Source organism: Falco naumanni, chromosome 1 (genome assembly GCF_017639655.2).
Source record: "Falco naumanni isolate bFalNau1 chromosome 1, bFalNau1.pat, whole genome shotgun sequence".
In the NCBI taxonomy this organism is placed as follows: Eukaryota; Metazoa; Chordata; class Aves; order Falconiformes; family Falconidae; genus Falco; species Falco naumanni.
The window spans coordinates 77788069-77806909 of record NC_054054.1 but is presented as its reverse complement, the minus strand read 5'-3'; the positions used below and the strand labels follow the sequence as shown (position 1 = coordinate 77806909).

Sequence of the window (18841 nt, the reverse complement as noted above, 5' to 3'; positions counted from 1 at the left end):
ACTGGCTCTCTTAATGTATACATGTTTTTATGAATTGTTTTCTTCTGAGATGTTTGTATATTGAAGTGAAAGCTTTCACAATGGGACATGCGGGATAGCCAAACTCAGCACAGAACATTTTGTTGTCAGAGATTAAAAGGTGATAAAATTGATGGTGCATTGTACAAAACTGTTCTGTTTATCAAACACTTATTTAACCAATCCAACCTTTGTCCAAAGAGCAAGATTTTCACACTTGAGCATCCTGTTGACTTGACTGGTCAAGCTGGTGAAGCAGAACAGTTGTGTCGTGGTGCTGATGCAGCTGGGCAGCATTTATTCCTTGGCCCTGCTGGGGATGGAGGGGGGTTGTGGGATGTCTCTGTCCACACAGGGCTGTGCCCACTTGAGTCTTGAAACTCCAAAGATGAAGACTCCAGCCGCTCTGAGCAGGGAGCCTCTAGTGCTGAATCGTCTTCACAGTGAAAATCCTGCCTTAGGTCCAGCTCTCCAGCTTCAGTGTGTGACTGCTGTTGGCTCGTCTGGGGACAGAGCCTGGCAGTGTCTTCCAGTAGCTTCCTCTTGGGCACAGGAGGGTGGCTATTAAAGCCCCTCTCAAACATTCTCTTCTCCATCCTAAACGAGCCCAGATCCCTCAGCTTCTCCTCGTGCAGGGCACATGTATATGTTATTGGCAAAACATATCACTATGGTAAGCGTTTATTAAAATATTTTAAGAGGTAGGTTGATTTCTGACTACTCCTATGTGCATAAACCCCAAAGTATTAATGTTAGAACATACCTGAAAGGTTTGGGTTTTTCTTGTATTAAAATCTAAAATCACCTGATGATTTTAAATTATCAGGTGGTGCGTGCCTTAATCACATGTTCTGTTAAAGAGCATTGACCTACTGTTTGTGTAATGCCTTGTGAGTCCTTTAAAATGCAGCTGAGGGACGGTGATGCAGCATCTTGAAAGTCGCTCCAGGTTTTCATGTCTTGTTTGGGATTTATGGCAGAATTTATGCTGCTTCAGATGTACTTAATATAGCTGAAAATAAAAGATGTTAGGCTCGTTTCTCATTCAGCAGTTACAGCTACATGCAAGACTACACAGGCGAGGTGATAAAGCCTCTCACAGCGACCTGCCGCAGCCTGTGCATGTCCTGCTTTGTGCTGTGCATGCATGTGATGGTCGTGTTTAGTTGTGTTGGTAGAGCTCTAGGTCCTTGGAGAGTGGACTGGACATCAAAAACTTCTCCATTCCTTGACTTGCATGGCTCACTGTGCCACCAGGCCCTGAAAGAGTGCTGAATTGAGCTTGGGGGAGTCTTTTAGAAAATGCGTTAGGTAAGAATGTCCTGCAGCCCTTTTCTGATCTGTTTATGCTGTAGTTTTCATAAGACCTACCACAACTGGTAAAAATAACATGAAAGGAAAGTAGCTTCATGTATGGTCTACTGACACGGCTTAACATGCGTGGCTTTCCCAGCCACAGGAAGCCCACTTGATTGAGGTGATTATTGACACATAAACAGGTAATGTTATGGACAGGTCTAATCGATGTTGCATGCTTGTTGCAGTGCTTACACTGTCAGTCGTGGTCATTATTTTATGAACTGCAGGCAGACAGCTTAGGTAGCAGAATGTGTTTGTATTTATTGTGCGCATGCACATTTGCTTTTACAACACAAACAGGTAACTTCAGAACAAAGTATCTCTGATTTTTGAATGAATGAGTAATAGTTTCACTGGCTTAATTTTGCCTCTCTGTTTCCTGGCAGGTCAAGGCAACAGATGCAGATGCCGACCGGTTTGGTGAAATTGAGTATTTTCTTTATGATGGATTTCATTATTATGAAAAATCCAAAGCCTTCCAGATTGACCCACGTACTGGTCAGATCTGTGTGTCTCAAGACATTGACAGAGAAGAAGATCCAACCACTTATGATCTCTTAGTAAAAGCTACAGATGGGGTAAGTTTCATCTTTCCATGCTGCCAGATTTGTGAATGCACTTGTAAATTTGGATGTGGTGTGTACTTCTAAATGAGAATGTAATGAGTAGGTAAAAATTGCATGAATGTGCATTTCTTACCTCTACAGAACGCAGAAAGTGATACTTCGTGAACCATAAATTTTGACCCAAACTGATAACATTGGCTGTGAAATTCCCAATTACTCCTAAACAAGGTGTTGAAACCTTTCTAGGATGTGTAAGTCCCTGCTGATTTTCTTCCTCCTCTTGGAACCAGTGGACTCCAGGTTACCTCTGCTTCCTGCTTTCAAGGTGACTGCAGCAGTAATAAACTTGTGCTAGAACTGCGTGCCTCCTGTGCATGCCAGTGACTTTCCTGGATAAATTCCTTGTCCTTTCTAGCTAGCTGATGCCATTGCTGCTGCTGTGGCTGGGTACAGCCTCCCTGCAGCGGCATGTCTGAAATTTTTCCCACTTTACAAGATCTGGTGCTTGGAAGTGGGTATTCATGGTACGGTGAGGGCAGGGTGGTAGTATGTGCCTGAAACAATCCATTTCAGATCTCTGGCAGGAAGGGCGAGGAGATGTTCATTGTGGTAGAAACACATTGAGATTTCTGGGTGTAAACACGTGGTCTATCTGGTGCCAGGTAAAAAGAAAATTTGGGTAGTGTGACCCCTGAAAAGACGAGAAGAAATTCCTGGGTTCATTTTGTTATGAAGGTATCCACAGGCTATTTGCAATCAGAGGCCCAGAAAGAGAGCAGCTGGTACTTTTCTTAATTATTTTCAGCTTAAGTGGTGAACTGTGAGGAGGCTGAAGAAGATTACTGGTTGTCTTTGAATACTAAAATAAACATAAGGACACTATTAAAAATGTTATTCAGGCTGCATTTTACAGCACAATTTGAGCTGAAAAACATTGAAATTAAGTTGTTTCAGGCTATACAATCTTTATTTCATACCTTGAATATTAACATTACATTTAAGATACTGTCGTAGGTGTATCTAATATGAGTTTTTAAAAATGCAATTGTGCTAGAAATACGGTATTTTTCATTAAAATGTGTGTGCTTTTTGTTACTGTACACTGAAGAAACTTAGTGAACTTAAATAGCTGCAGTTGATGCTTGGTATTGTTGCATTTTGAGAATATAGAAGTTGAGGGTATATTTGTATGCTGTTGAATTTGAATATATGTGTAATAGCTAAGCAGTTCATCTGCTTTATTTCTTTAGCTGTCACTATTCAGTGTTTATTTCAGAGGCTACAGAAGCATTTTTTGGTATGAATGGTGCCTTTAGGAGTGTGCCTTTTCTTCCCCATAGATTTCTTTTGAGGATAAATGGTTATATAAGGAATTTTTTTGGTATGTTTTCTGACTCTATCTTGTTTGAACATCTAATGATTTAAGAATGTAAGTCTTTTTTGTTACGACAGCATCTGTAATCTTTACACCAGAAGTAAGTCCATGTGACCATTTTGGAATTTCTCTGATTTGTGATTTCTGTCTTCAGAATTCCTTTCTAGGCAAAATTTTGTAGCATGCACCTGAGTACAGACATCCAGGCCTCGAACAGTAAAGCAGTATTACAATGTATAACAGCAGAAAATTGTGTTCTGCTATACTTTATCACTTCATTTTTCCTCTCACTCATGTGGTTTGAAGCTGTTTAAATGTAAAGAACATACACACATCTGGAATATCAAGATCAGTGTCACTAACAGTGTACGTGAGAGCTGAATAATATCACTGAAATTCTGACAAGTTTCTAAGATATCTGCTCTGGTCCAGAAGATTATTTTGAAAATGTGGGGAAGCAGGGAAAAAAGTTAACATGAAGAAAGCTTGATGCATTTTTTTGGTTACGTTATTTTGAGTGATAAATCTTACATCAGAAGTTAAAGGAAAACACCCAATGCATTGAAACTATAGAGTATTTCATTTTTAAATTGGTCTTAATTTAGGATCCTTGTGTTTTCAGAAATTCAGTAATGGGGAGAGGGGATCAATTTTTTATTGCCTCGTCTGTGACAAGCAGGACTTGCTCTTTTTACTGAAAGTCAGCATTTTGTAGATCCCATTGATTTCTCTTCTAAAAATTTGCCTATCTGACACCTAAATACTAAAGCACCTAAATTCAATATTGGCTTTTTAAAATTTTTGCTAAACCTGAAGTTATGCTGGGCCACTCTGCAATTGAATTATAGTAGGCTATTTTATCTCCTGGCATTCTGCTGCTAGTTTTGATGGATTAAAGATGTTAGGTGTGGAGTTCAAAGCAGAGGCTATGATCAGGGGAGATGTGTGTGCAGAAAAGACAGAGGAAGAGTAAGGGTCACTGCTGACAAGGGGAGGGGGGGAAGAGAGATGAAAAGAAGATAACAAAGTTAATTAGAAGTGAGGAGGAAAAGAAAGTATTTTCCAGGTGGTGCTCAGTTTATCTTACAGCAAAACTATCAGTTTCCTCCACCTGTTCATGCCTACTCCATTACATGGTTTCGGAGCTTGTTGGTCACGTCTGTTATGTGTTATGCAGCAAGTGTAATGGGAGAACTGAAATTACACACAAAAGCCTGTGGAGAGGCAAGTGGAAAACAGATTCTGTTAAACTGGTGTTAAATACACATCCTGATTAAGTGGGGTTGAGGCTGATCATAATGTTAGCATTGACCTTTCCAGTTGGCAGAGCTAGTTTTGGTCACAAAGTCACTTCACATACATATTTGGTACTCCTCTTTGAAATGCTTTTATATGAAAAGAAATCATGTAGTTAGGTTTATAGAAAGGTGTTTGCACTGAATTCCACAGCATCTGCATCTAGCCCTCTCCTTTGGTCTCTGAACTGCAGCAGACAGAGCTGTTCCAGTAGTGAGGGTAACTCCTGGGATTTGTGTGCCAGCTCTGCCTGGGACACCCCCTGCTCAAACCGCACCCTTGCTCACATCAGCTATATTTGTGCACTTGTGACACATCAGAAACAGCCTCAGCAGGTGTTTGAGCAGTCTTTGAATTTACAGTCAGCTGAAAATTTCTTGTAATGATATTAAAATTGTAATTTTTTTCTCTCTCTGGAAAAAAAATCAGATTAATAATAAAATCGATTAGTAATCAAAGTATATGCATGCTTCCAAAGCAGTATAGGGGACGAAATTAGTGATTTTGTTTGTTCATTTGTTTTGAATATGTGCAAATTTGATCTGATACATTTTTAATTCTTCTGTTTGTGAAAACAAAAAAGAGCCAATGTGACTGTAGTGGACACTCCATTGTGTGTTCTTCTCTGTTTTCTTGGGGGTCTCCAAACTAACCATATATGTAAATTTGTGCTTCCTTTATGTTTTGTGTTCTTCTGCCTTTGAGTCTTGATGTGAATTCATTTTCATCCAGGAAACCTTTTATTTTAACAGCACACACTTCTGCTGCTGTACAGTGGCAAATTTTATTGCTCTGTATCATGCATAATTCAATCATTTTGTTTATTCATTTGCATTTTTATGATGCCCGTCACACCTCTTTTTCTTTCAACCAAATCAACAGTAATGACTGTGACTGCCAAAGAAAACCTGTCGTAATCCAGGGAAATTTTAATTGGACTAATGCTAATTTAAATTCTGTCTAGTAGCATCTGCACTACCTGCTTACACACGAGAGTTGTCTGGCCTTCAAAGCCAAAATCTGAGTTTTGCAGTCTTGGGGTTGGTGCACAAATAGAAGCGTACAGGAGTGTCCAGCCTTGACTCTGGGAGCAGCTGGCCCACGCAGTTTTCTTCAAAACCTGGGGAAGACTGTATGACCTATGCTTGTAAGAGCTGCTACCAGGCATGGACCAATTCCAGCAACGCACATTTCTGAAGCTAACAGGACCTTGTGCCGGTGTACCCACTCTCTTCATCGGTGTGGTGAGAAGTTTCAAAAAACTGCAGAGCACAGGCAGTGTGTTCTTCCACTTTGTCCCCCACCAGTATAAGGGGTGCCACAGACCAATCTCTGTGCCCTACTGATAGTCCAGAGGTTGGGTTTGGGGGGGGTTGATGCCTTTTCCCTTTGCAGAGTGGACTGCCTTGGTTTTGTTTTCTCCAAGTGAGGTTCTTGAATGCTGTGATAGGACTGCCCCTAATGGTGATTTGAAGACTGCCATTTAATGGTGTTGGGAGGTAATTAAAATTCTTATTATCTTAATAATCAACTGGAGATGAGAAGAAGCATCCTTGTGTATATCTTCAATAGGAATGTTAGATCTTCAGTTTTTCAGCTGCTACATAATCATTGCAAAAGGTAAAATACCATTGGCAGGTCTATTAGTGACCCTCTTACTGCCTTTCAGCATAGAAAAATACTTTCTTCATCACTTGCTTTTTTCTAAACCGTACAGCTTGTCCAATTTTCTCTTTTACACTGAAGCAATTGAAACACAGAGAGAAATACTCAACGCAGGAAAACCTTCTGGAGAGGTTAAGGCTTTTATAAGAATTGGCGATGTCTCTCCATTTTGACAGCATTATGACTGCAAGGTGACATGTCTTTTTAGGTTTGACAAAAAAGAAGAAAAAAGAAAATATGTCTTCATGTCAGATCTTGTATATCACAGTTTAGTTTGGAACAAAAAGTTGACAGCACAGTTCATTGACAAAAACATTGGAGGCTACCAGTGGTCCAAATCTTGATGGATTCTTAATCATTTTACAGCATCAAGACGAAGAAATACAGCTATTCAAAATAGCACCTTTTCTACTTACTAAGCTAAAGAGACTCATGCCAAAGGCAGGATTAATTTTCTTTTTTTTTTTTTTTTTTACACATGATAGAGGCATACTAATGGCTTTGGATTTTCACACAAGTTTGGTCCTGCAAAAAGTAAAGAAAATATTACTTGTGGCTATTTTGATTTGGTGGTAGTTTATGTCGTCTCTTTGTTCCACAGGGCACACAACTCTCAGGAGTCTGACAAAGAAGCCATTCTAATTGTAATTACTTGTGGCATCAAACAGCCCAACAGTCGTTAAAAATACTTTAATATTTGAGAAGGGGCTTGCAAAACGAAAAAACTATGGGTTTCTGTTGCTTGTAACATGTTTTGACAAATGTGATTTTCTATCAGCAACAGACTTGTTTAAATCAGCCTTTGTATTTTGGAAGATCTATGTTGTGCTTGCTCCTGAGTAGATAAATTACATCCACGTGGTTAGAAATAAAGCAGTTTGTCCCTTCCCATTTGGGATGATAGTTAAGAATTCTGATAGCCAGAGCAAGAAATGGGCCATTACCAGTTAATATTGTACTTGAGTTGTGTGTGGGGGATACACTGCTGCTTTTGAAAAAGAAGGTTCTGTCTCCATCATAGAATTTGGTCTGTCTTCTAAGAGATTAGGTTCCCCCATATACTTAGAATTAATCAATTTCCAAAGACTTTCCAGTCTTTATGTAACTCTGTACGATAAATATGAATTGGTTGGAGTGTGGTGTTAGGGTTTTTTTAATGTCTGTTTAGCAATAATGAAACTTGGAAGAAGTGATTTAACTTCATGAGAAGTTCTCATGAGTTTTTGCAGTTTGGTTTCATGTTGTTAGAACCATCTTTTTAGATGCTTTTTATTCTTGACCTCACTTCTCCCTTGGCCCTCTTAGAAATGTTTCTGATTCTGTCCTAAAGTACTTGATAGCCACAGAGCATCTTCTGACAGTGAACAGAGCACATGGGCCTGCCTTTTAGCTCCTGTGCAGGGATTTCTTTCCTGTGGAAACCAAGGTATTGGGGAAGAAACTCTCTCCGAGGTGGGGTTGGGGTGTCGGTAGTGAGCCCACTAGATCTGCATTCTTCACTTGTCCCTATCAGCAGAGGGTTTCATGGCTGCCTCTGTTTTGAGGCTGATGGTAGCACAGTACCCTGCTGCCATGGTTTAGCCCCAGCCAGCAGCTAAGCACCATGCAGCTGCTTGCCCGCTTCCCCCTGCTTGGTTGGGGGAGAGAACTGGAAGGGTAAAAGTGGGAGAACGGATGGTTAAAGGCAGTGTAATAGGTAAAGCAAAAGCCATGCACACAAGCAAAGCAGAACAAGGAATTCATTCAGCACTTCCCGTTGGCAGGCAGGTGTTCAGCCATCTCCAGGAAAGTGGGGCTCCATCACAGTAATGGTTGCTTGGGAAGACAAATGCCATCACTCCAAATGTGCTCCCCTTCCTCCTCCTCCTCCCAGCTTTGTATGCTGAGTGTGATGTCATATGGTCTGGAATATCCCCTTGGTCAGTTGAGGTCAGCTTGTTTATGGGGTGAGAGACAGAAAAGGCCTCGTGCTGCTCAGCAGTGACTAAAACATCCCTGTGTTATCAACATTGTTTTCAGCACAAATCCAAAACATAGCCTCATACTAGCTATCATGAAGAAAATTAACTCTATCCCAGCCAAAACCAGCATGCCTTCACAGTCCTAGTCCCCAGGTATGTGTCCTGACTGCTGGCTGCCCTCCATAGCAACGTAAGCCCTGGACACATGCCATGCCTTATATTCTTCAGAAGAAAACCCAAGCACAGCAGGAGCATGTGGGCCAGATCTCCTCGTCTGAGAGTGAAACAGGCACACGATACACAAGGTCATCTTTAATTTTCCACATACTTGAGCCTCCATGGGAATGTCACTGTCACTCAACAGAGGTGATATTACTACATGGAAGAAAAAACCCAAAACAGAACAAGGCAAAAATCCCAGTGGAAATGTGGAAGAGAATGCTGGTAGTACTTTTTGGCCAAAAGTAAGTCTGAAATTGTGGACATAATAAGCAAACCCTCAGAAGTAGTTTTGGGGTGATTGTTATGCTGCAGGGCAAGCCTAAAGGAATAGTAGTCAGTCTGAATCATTGGATAGTCTCATGAAGGTCAAGTTTAAAAACAATTGACATGAACAATTAGGTTGCTGAAATATGCAACCTAGTTATTTTTTTTTATATCATAGCTACTGTGACTGCAAGATGAAGTTTGGGCTAGCTCAGCATAGCTTGGCATGTGTATGCACCAACATCTGATCTGTGTCAGCAGTTTCTGTAAGTGACTGATTGGTGCAAGCACAGCATGCTCAGCATGACTTTGAGCACAGTATACTTCCTCTGTGTCTTCATGTACTGCGTACAGCACATGCAGGCTATACATCACATCTTTTGCTTTGTGCCTCTATTGCACATGTCAGTGCCACAGCATTCACTGTTAGATGTGTGCAGTGGAGCTGCTTTTAAAAATGGTTGTAGTTACAGCTGTAAATTAAGTTTGGAAATACGAACCCTTCCAAACTGATGGACAGAGTCTGCAGAGAATATGAGGTAGCATCTCTAAGAAGTAAATTGCCATTTGTTTCACTCATGGCCCTGTGGGGTCTACACTTCAGCACCCTCAGAATTGTGGTTTTTTTTCCAGGTTGTCACAAATTCAGTACTTTGCCGTTGCAAATTGTGATTTTGCTGTAGCACAGTTTGGTAAGCCAGCTTGCAGTTGCTCCTTGGTTCTCTGGTTCCACTGCAGAGCAAGGTTGAAGGTGGTCCCCTGGCTGCCCATGTAGTATTTCAGTGGGGTCTTGGTGGGCACCTGGAGCAGGAACTTCAACTGTGTGGAGAGCAGCGCAGCAGCTGAGCTGGGGTTGCGAAGAGATGTGCCAAACCTGCGACCAAGGCCTGGCGCTTTTCCTAGCTCTTTGTGTAGGGAAAAGAAACAAAAGCAGAGTTGAGCCAAACTCCCTAGAAAGCATGGTCAGTCCTCTTTCCCTGCAAAATCACAAATGCACTGGAAATAATTTTATGTAATTGGTTACGAATTTTGTATTGACAAATTGTTTCAGCTATGTGCTTCAGTTGAATTTACAGTGTTCCAACTCTGTACACAAAGTGAAGGTATGGGCGTGTAGACAAACACATGTACATATATATGCACACACTCACACACATATATACACAAATAAAATATGCATCTATGAACACAGACACACACTGCATGAACAGAACTGCTTGAACCTGCCAGAGTGATAAATTGAGGATAGGTCTTGCAGATAGCAGCTGACAGGTAGCTTTTGGCTGTCCTGCACTGCTCTGCTCTCAGTCTGGGTTCTTAATAGTTGAAAAAGCCGGATATTTGCTGTTATGATGGTTATACTTTTAAAAACTGGAAGATTCATAGATAGAAAGTTATTTTGTTTTACTGAAGCACTGGTCACCTGAGGGGCATGTATTTCTGGGGCAGAAAACCCTGACTTCTATCTGTGAAGGAAAAAGTGGTGTGTAGGTGATTACAGTAAAACCAAGTGTGGTTAGACTAGCAAGGATGTGATATGCATAGTGCTCATTAGTATTAACAAAAATAACTTTGTGTTCAGGCCTCACAATTGTAAGAAGTTGAACTTCTTTGTGTACTTAGCCCACTGGTGGTGTTCTGAGCACGTAGCTTGCCTAAATGCAGTATTTTGAGGTACTACAGATAGGGTAAGTTGGTTTTAACAGACATTTTCAATATCGTTGTAGCATGTTCTGTTTCCTAATGCTGGACTGAAGCCAGATTTGCATCATTTTATTGTGTACACTTTTAAAATTGACCTTGGTTTTTGCTTTTATCTTTCTAATTTATCCAACAGGGTGGATTGAGTGCCCAAGCTTTTGTTCGCATCGAGATAGAAGATATTAATGATAATCAACCTGTTTTTGAGCAAGCCGTGTATGTGGCGAGCATCAGTAGTCACACACAGCCAGGAACAGAGATCGTCAATGTTGTTGCCACAGACAGAGATTTGGGAATATATGGCACTGTCACATATGAACTAGTCCCAGGAGAATTTTCTTCTTTTTTCACAGTGGATACATCCACAGGTACTCTGATTCAGAAAGACTATAATTATACAACATGTATTTTTGGCTTGATGATGCTTTTTTGCTTTTATTTGGAGTCCTGTCATACAGTTGAAACATATTCTGCTGGAAAATGATTCTAGAGGAAGGAGGAGGATTTAAGTTTTATGTGAAGCATTTGCTTTCACTGGAATAAACAGAATGGGAAACAGAGTATGTGCCAATGCAATACAGGACAAGCAGTATGCTGCATCCACTATTTTCAGCTATAAATCTATTCATCATTGTAGGAAATAATCAAAGCATTATTTTTTACAGTAATATCTGAATTCCTGAAATTTTTAGGTCTTACTCTTGAGGAGCAATAAACTACTTTTCAAGTTGCCCTTTTGTTTAATCTCTATGTTTCTGTCCCAGTCTTCTTCCTGCACGCTATGCTAGAATAAGGCCCTGTTCTGCTCATAGTCTTACGATATCCAGTTGCCTTCCTGTTTGACTCAATGATTGGCTTCGTAAGTGGCTTTTTCTGCCTTTTACTTCCTGATATGATTCTTCATCCTTCTGGTTTCTGGAGAGGGGTTCAGTGAAGGAGTGATGACAAGAGCAAGAAAACAATGATGGCGAAAGGAAATCTGGGTGAAATTTTTTGATGACAGGTTGAATTTCACAGATTGAATTACTTTTCCCACGGCCATAAAGCAGCCCCTGTAGTCTGCTTTTCTAGCCTTAAAATAGTTACTAACTTCAGCTGGAAAGAACACGAGCAGCGTATCTACAAATGTCCATAGTGTCTTTCAGGGAGTGGTTAACTAAACTGCAGCTACCATTTTACTTGAGAGCCAGCCCTTGCACATGAATGTACCCTGTTCAGCCGTTTTGCTTTGTGATGGTCGTGGCACAGGGGACTATTTTATATGTTTTAAGAATTTTTTTTGGGCTGTTGCACATCTGTATGTATTAGCTGTTTGGTGTATGAAATGTCACAAGGATCTGTTCTTTCAAAATAGTGCCTATTTTCACTTTCTTACACAGTCCCCAAAATATGAACAGAAGAAACTAATCTTATGAAGTCAGTCCGCTTGTCTTGGCTATTTCAGAATTTATTTAACAATGGACTTTTAATTGCCTGTCAAATCAGATTCTGTGGGGCATAACTGATGCCAAGAATACATAGCTCGATCAAAAATTAGGGAACTGGATCTCCACAGGCATTGAACTGGTCATTTTAACAGTGCCCCAGGCAGGCTTGTCAGGGGAGTCCCTGTGGATCATGCTAGCAGCACTGGCTTTGCAGCAGTCCTCTCTTCTGAAAGGCTTCTTCCTCGAATTGTGACCTTTTGGCCTTTTTTTCTAGTTTTGGCTTATAAGTTACTATTATCTTGCAGATTCATCATGGTATTTTATCAAAGGCAGACCAAATGCAGGGTGAAGTTGCTTTAGGTCACTATTGCTGACATTTCATGATGAGAAGAGCATTTAGGTCAGAGACACTATTCCCAACGTTATAATGCTTGGAATCTGATTACACTCCTGGGCAATTCAGGACGTCAAGACTCTGTCTAATTTTAACTTACTAATATTAATGGTGTGTGGGATTTTTTTCCCTGAAGATTACATGTTTTCCTTTCATATTCTTCCACGTCTGCCTACAGTAGTGCTTATGCTCCGTCACTGGTGAACAGAATGATTTTTAAGCTCTTGGCAAAAATAAACATTAGAAACAAAACAAACATTAAAACTGCCAATTTGTCACACTGAAATCTTGCAATTGTTGCATGTTAAATAGCTGCAAAAGCTGTTCAGTGTTCAGAGGAAGATGAAACAAGTGGCTTGGTATTAGGTCACAGAGGTTTTGAGCTCTTTCTCCTTCTTGTTAGGACTGACATTTCCCAGTTTTCATTGTGATAAAGCTGTCTTCATGTGCTCTGATACATGGCCTGATTTAGATGTGGCTTTCTGAAGGTTACATGAGTGACTTTATCTAGTTGTGAGCTGTATTTTGTGAACAGAGGGCAATGGACAAGTCTGACAAGAAATAAGAACTCTTCAGGAGGTGGATCCCCAAACCCGTAAGCCAAACGATCGTAATACAGTTTTGGTCTTTGGTTTTCTGATCTTCTGGGTGTGCAGTCTGTTAGTGATGTGTTCTGCAGTTCTTCCAATTTGCAGTATGGCATATTCTGATTGGGCTGCTCTTTTGATTATTAGAGGACCTTAAAGGAGGCTCAGCAGTGGTGGTGCTGATAAAGCATTTATAAATGAGGAATGAAAATCAGTGCATTAATCTCTTTGACTTATGTTCATTGCAGTCCTTAGCATTATACCTGTAAGTGGACAGAGATATTTTCAATAGTATGAGCTTTAAGTTAATCAGTAGCTAACAGTTTGTCACATTAAAATCATATGCAAGCTGATGCTGTTCTCCGTGGCATATGTAATTTCTTTTTTATGGCATCTAGATTGTGATTTTGAATGTTTATCTTACTGTAGTTTTCTTCAGGGATGTTTTTGGAGTGCTGTACTTAAAATACTCACTAAAGATTAACTTTTTATTCCCCTATCCCTTTTTTCATCTTTAAAAGAGGAATTGATAAAATAATAAAAAGTGCAACCCGAATCCTTCACTACTATGCCTTGCTTCTGGCTGTTGTTTCGTTAAAACAATTGTATGGATGAAGCAAGAAAGCTTTTGGCTTTGCATAGCAAGCTGTGTTCACAACACAGGATATCATACCAGCTGGTCAACCGCTGACTGTATAGAATGTATCAGTGGTGCTTTTGATATGTAGATACTATGAGGATGAGCCACATCCAAGCCCCTTGTAGGGCTCCATCTTTTGTTTCAGGCACTGTGACATGTGGATGTGCAGATAAATTCAATGAGAGTAGGAAGGAAGAGCCTTTCACAGAGCAGACAGATACTCCGTTAAAAAGTTTTTTGAATTCTAAACAAGTCTTTATTTATATTTATTGTATCTATTAGTTACATTTGTTTCCTATTTTAGCTTTTAGGTAGTGCATTTATTGTTTGTGATATGCTCTTGTAATAACTCTTAAATAACATTTATTGCATTTCCCTTTGATAAAAAAATTGAAATGAAATATTTTGTTTGATTGATGGTAGACTGTCCACAAAAAAAAACCACTTTAAGAACTGTGTAACTAAAAAAATACATGGATAGGGAACTCTAAACCAGTTCCTGTGCTAGTTCGTGACTCTTGCTATCGTTTGTTTCTAGTGTTAGTGTAAACAACATCTTGGCTTCATTATGTTTCCTTTTGTAGATATCTGATCCATGCATGATCTATGAACAGCACTCGTGAATTGATTAGAACAGAGCAAGTTGAAACGCTCTTCTGGCTAAGAAACTGTTTGAGATATGTTTGTTTATTTTCCCATCATTACCCAACAAGCTATCTGAAAAACAGTATATTTATAGTTATGGCTCAGCAGGTAATTAAGAATGTAAGTCACAGAAGACAATCACAAGTGTGACTGAAAACCTATGCAGTGCTTAACTTTAAAGCTTTGGGATTAATAATTGAATTTCTAAACTTTCATTATGTTGCAAGCTTTAATATTTTCTTTCACCCAAGGGCATATAATTCATTTTTCCATTGATCTTAGTGATAACCTTCTTGAGAGCTGGATAAAAAGATGGTTATCATCTTACTGTAGCCCTGGTTCAAGGAAGCTCTTTCAAATCAACAAAGTTAATAATAGTTTTTGAAAATGATTTTGGGGCAGTGTGACTTCGTGTCGGTTTTCAGGTAAATGGTCTGTTCATATTTTTAGAACAAGTGCCCTAGCTAGTCACTGTGTGCAGAGAAAAACTCTTATCAAAGCTAAGTCAAAGGCAGCAGCCATTGGTTTCTGGTCATTTGAAGGTATTAGTGATTTAAACGTAGTATGAAAAGGATGTAGGGAAAGTAGCATTCACACAATGTACATTACAGCAGTATAAGCATTTAACTGAGCTTCTCTGTTTCTTTTGCCTGTAAAAGATATTTAGGCTTGTGTTCCTGTGACTCCTGCCTAAATCAGATGCTTGAAACAGAGGCTATGACATTCCTCCTTTGTATTTTACTGAGAATATTTCTGTGAGTGTGGTGGTTGGACCCTGGCTGGATGCCAGGTGCCCCCCCCAAGCCGCTCTGTCACTGCCCTCCTCTGCTGGATGCGGGAGAGAAAATACAATGAAAGGCTCGTGGGTCGAGATAAGGGCAGGGAGATCACTCAGCAATTGCTGTCATGGGCAAAAGAGACTCGGTTCAGGGAAATAATTTAATTTATTGCCAATCAAATGATGGTAGGGTAATGAGAAATAAACCCCAAACTTAAAACCCCTTCCCCACACTCCTCCCTTTTTCCAAGCTCAGTTTCACTCCCAATTTCTCTACCTCCTCTCGCTCAGTGGCGCAGGGGGATGAGGAACAGGGGCTGCGGTCACCTCATCACACATCTCTGCTGCTCCTTCCTCCTCATGCTCTTCCCCTGCTCCAGCGTGGGGTCCCCACGGGCTGGGGGTGGGATCTCCTCCAGCGTTAACCCCCACGGGCTGAGGGCACAGCCGGCCTCCCCATGGGCTTCCCCTGGGGCTGCAGGGGAGCCTCTGCTCCGGCCCTGGAGCACCCCCTGCCCCTCCCCCTGTGCCGGCCTGGGGGGCTGCAGGGCTGCCCCGCTCACATATACTCACTCCTTTCCTGCTGCTGTGCGGAAACTTTTTCTCCCCATTCTCAAACATGGTATCCCAGAGGTGCTACCACCATCACTGACAAACTGTTTTGGCCAGCGGTGGGTCTGTCTCGGAGCCCCCTGGCATTGGCTCCATCGCACATGGGGGCAGCTTCTAGCAGCTTCTCACAGAGTCACCCCTCTAGCCCCCCTGCTACCAAAGCCTTGCTGCACAAACCCAATACAGTGAGGAATTCGGAGGTCTTTGCATTGACTTGAAGATACTTTGATCAACTTTTTGTCATAATACCATCTGTTACTTATTTATGCCAAAAAATACATATTGAGTACAACAGACAAGTCTTGTTACAAGAGCTGGTTAGTAGTTTAGCGTTAATATTTTTTTTTCAGCACAGAAGTACGGCTTCTGCAAAATGAGCATTGTTTTGAGGACGTTTTGATTTGCTGAAAAAATAATTTCCTCCAAGATTAATTCTGATTTCTTAAGTGAATAGCATAGCGTATCATGTGACTAAAATGTCCTGTAAGAGTTGTAGAGCAGTCTGGGAGCTTAGTCCATTGGAGAAGGATAAAAGGAGGGATACAACTGAGGACATGCAAATTTAAGAATATAAGAATTATTAACTTAATCAGCCAAAAGGCAGATTTAAGTCCAGCATCTTATCTCTTTAACAGTGTCTGGTAATGGATACAAAAAGAGAGGTGAAGTGTAGCGCTTGTACGGAACAGTCCCCCCACTGACATTTTTTCTTTGTTTTGGCAGTGTGCAATTTAGTGCTGTACTACTTCCATTACTGTACTGTGGCACCATATGTAAATGCGATTTTATGTCAAACTGACTTAAAATAAACTTTTTGATTTAATCCAGAGCACCAGAATAGATTCATTCCAGTTAAGGATGTTGACAAGTTTTGTTTTATTGAAGAAAATGGAAATGTTGTTGTTTAACAGTCACATCTTAGGACGTTTTCATTGCATGAAAAGGTTTTGCTCTGTTTTTATTACAATACAGGTTGGAAACAAAAGTTAAAATACCAAAATTTCATTTTGGGGAAAAACAAAAATCTAAACTTTGCTTAACTCCATGTATTATACAATGTTTAATATATAGCAGATTGTAATATGCATCAAAGTGAAATGGGGATGCATCCTTTCTAAAGAAAACAAGGCCATTTTTATGATGATTAATGATGTTTTCCTGTAGTATTGTAGGAAAAAATAGTTTATTTTTAAACTACTTCTGGCATTTTCATACAGCATGTAGTACATTTGCTAAACATATGAAGAGGTTCACATAAATAACATTTAAAATTAGGAGTGTTTTGTTTTGGAACATTTTGAGGCCACTTGTTTTTTTTAAACTGCAGTTTCTTCAATTACTATTTTTCTGATCTTTCATACAAATTGATAGCATATTCAGAATGCTGCAGATCAGAGGAAGATGTCTGAGACACTGGTTTAGCTCACTAAGTTTTCACTTTCTAAGAGTTTGGAGTTAAGTCACAAAGGAAAAATTAGTGGTCTCAGCCGAGTAATTTGTGAACCTTTACCTTCAGTGAGGTCTTATCTAATGAGAAATCTAACATGAAGAATACAGGAAACGGTATATTCTCCTTGAAGCACACAGAATTTGCTGTAGTAAGTGTGAGAGGACAGATTTTGGCCCTGAAAGAAAGCCGTGTAGCAAAACAGCATGGAAAAATATGCGTAGTACCAGCTCTTAATGGATCTTTTTTTTTCTTTAATGAATACAATCCAATAGAATCAACCATCTACGAAGAGAAAAATTCCTACAAGCTATCTGCCAAAAACTCAACCACGCAACAGTGGGGTGACAGGCGTACGTGAGATTCATTGTGCATGACACAGCTCAAAGTATTTACAAAAATGCTGTAGCCCATCCCCCTTCCCTGTAGTTAAGTCAATGACAGATCTTGGAAACAGAAGAACCCACCAGATGAGACAAAGAGTGAACTGCCATAGCATTGCACAGATGCTGAGGGCTGGTAACCAGAAAAATGGAGAAAAATTGTGGAAAAATCATGCCCAAACCTCCCAATTTGGAGGAGAGGAATAACGTGAGATTTGTACAGTTCAGACAATCAGGACTTTCCCTTTGACAGAGACTGCGTGAGTTTTAAGAACAGATGTACTTAATGTACTTCATGTTCTCAGTTAACCTAAAGGAAAGAAGAAAGTGGCAGGTTACACAAAGAGTTCAGACAGCCTTGGCAAAATGCCTTCATGCTGTTGGACTGGTAAAATGAATATAGTAGGGGAGCGCATGTAGTAGAAAATCAGTTTGTAAGTATTTAAGATGAGCACCTGGAATGTTTCGTAATGCTCTTAATATAAGAACAGCAAATATATCTGATTGGGCTGATATTAGGCTTCATTCTATAGCTGTGCTGGAAACATGCATCTTTTGGTACAGCACCTTCAAAGAAATATCTCCGATTACCTTGGCAGTTGAGTTTTTTTAACAGGTTTTGCATTGAGCTATTTTTGGATCAGCAGGCTGGCAGCTTGACTGAAAAGGTCCTGGATTAAAGAGATGTTTTTTGAAAACTTCAATAAGCCAGGCAAGCAAAGGTGACCTGGTGGGGTGGGGTGGCAGTACTGGAGCTGTGTGGATTGTGTGGGGAAGGCTCTGCCTTTGTCTTTGAAAATGCAGCAGTTCACCAGGCCACTGTCCTGCCCAGTATTGCTTTGATTCTTGATGTGAGGTTTTTTAAAGCCCCTGTTTTATGTGGAAGTGTTCTTTGGATGCAATCAGACAACAAACATACTCTGAGCTACTATTATGTCAGATAAAAGGAAACAAAACAAGGCAGAAACAGAGGAGATTTCTCTGCCATAGCAAATTACGTCTCATTGCTTATATGCTGGTTTACTGACAAATTACCATGGCGGTTTTGCTTTGTGGTTTTTTTTTTTGTTAGGGAAGAATTACTTCAACATGTAGTAGTACAATATAGAAATAGCTACATCAAAGTAATAGTTGTTTTTTCTGTACTAAGTTTAGTTTTGATGTCCTTTGAGTCATAAAACCTTTGTTGTGCTAACATTAGGTTGTACTAAGCAAAAATCCCCAAACCCAAACCCTAGTCCTGTCCCAGGAGCTTTGTAGTAGGTTGACACAGTGAGACAGCAGTGGATTGACATGATAATCAGTTGGTTCAGTATCTCCAGGTTTCTTTCAAGATGTGCTGTAGAAAAGAAGAGTTTTTTAGGAGCTGCATTTTAGATTTGACAGTATTCTGAAGAATATGTAGCAAAAATAAATTTGTTGACAGTTTGGGGGGGGTTCAATTGAAATTTAAAATGGGAGGAAAAGGATCAAGCAAAATGTTTCATTTGACTTGAACATT

The 18841-nt window shown here is 40.1% G+C and overlaps 1 protein-coding gene across 1 annotated transcript in view; it reads left to right on the top strand.

Annotated features, from left to right (window-relative positions):
* Window positions 1–658: 658 nt before the first annotated feature.
* Window positions 659–18841, top strand: part of DCHS2 (dachsous cadherin-related 2) — a 72778-nt gene continuing 54595 nt past the window's right edge. Inside the window, exons 1-3 of the mRNA XM_040614358.1 lie at window positions 659–691; window positions 1764–1955; window positions 10564–10795. Of these exons, the coding sequence (XP_040470292.1) occupies window positions 659–691; window positions 1764–1955; window positions 10564–10795 (457 nt within the window). The remainder of the gene's footprint in view (window positions 692–1763; window positions 1956–10563; window positions 10796–18841) is intronic.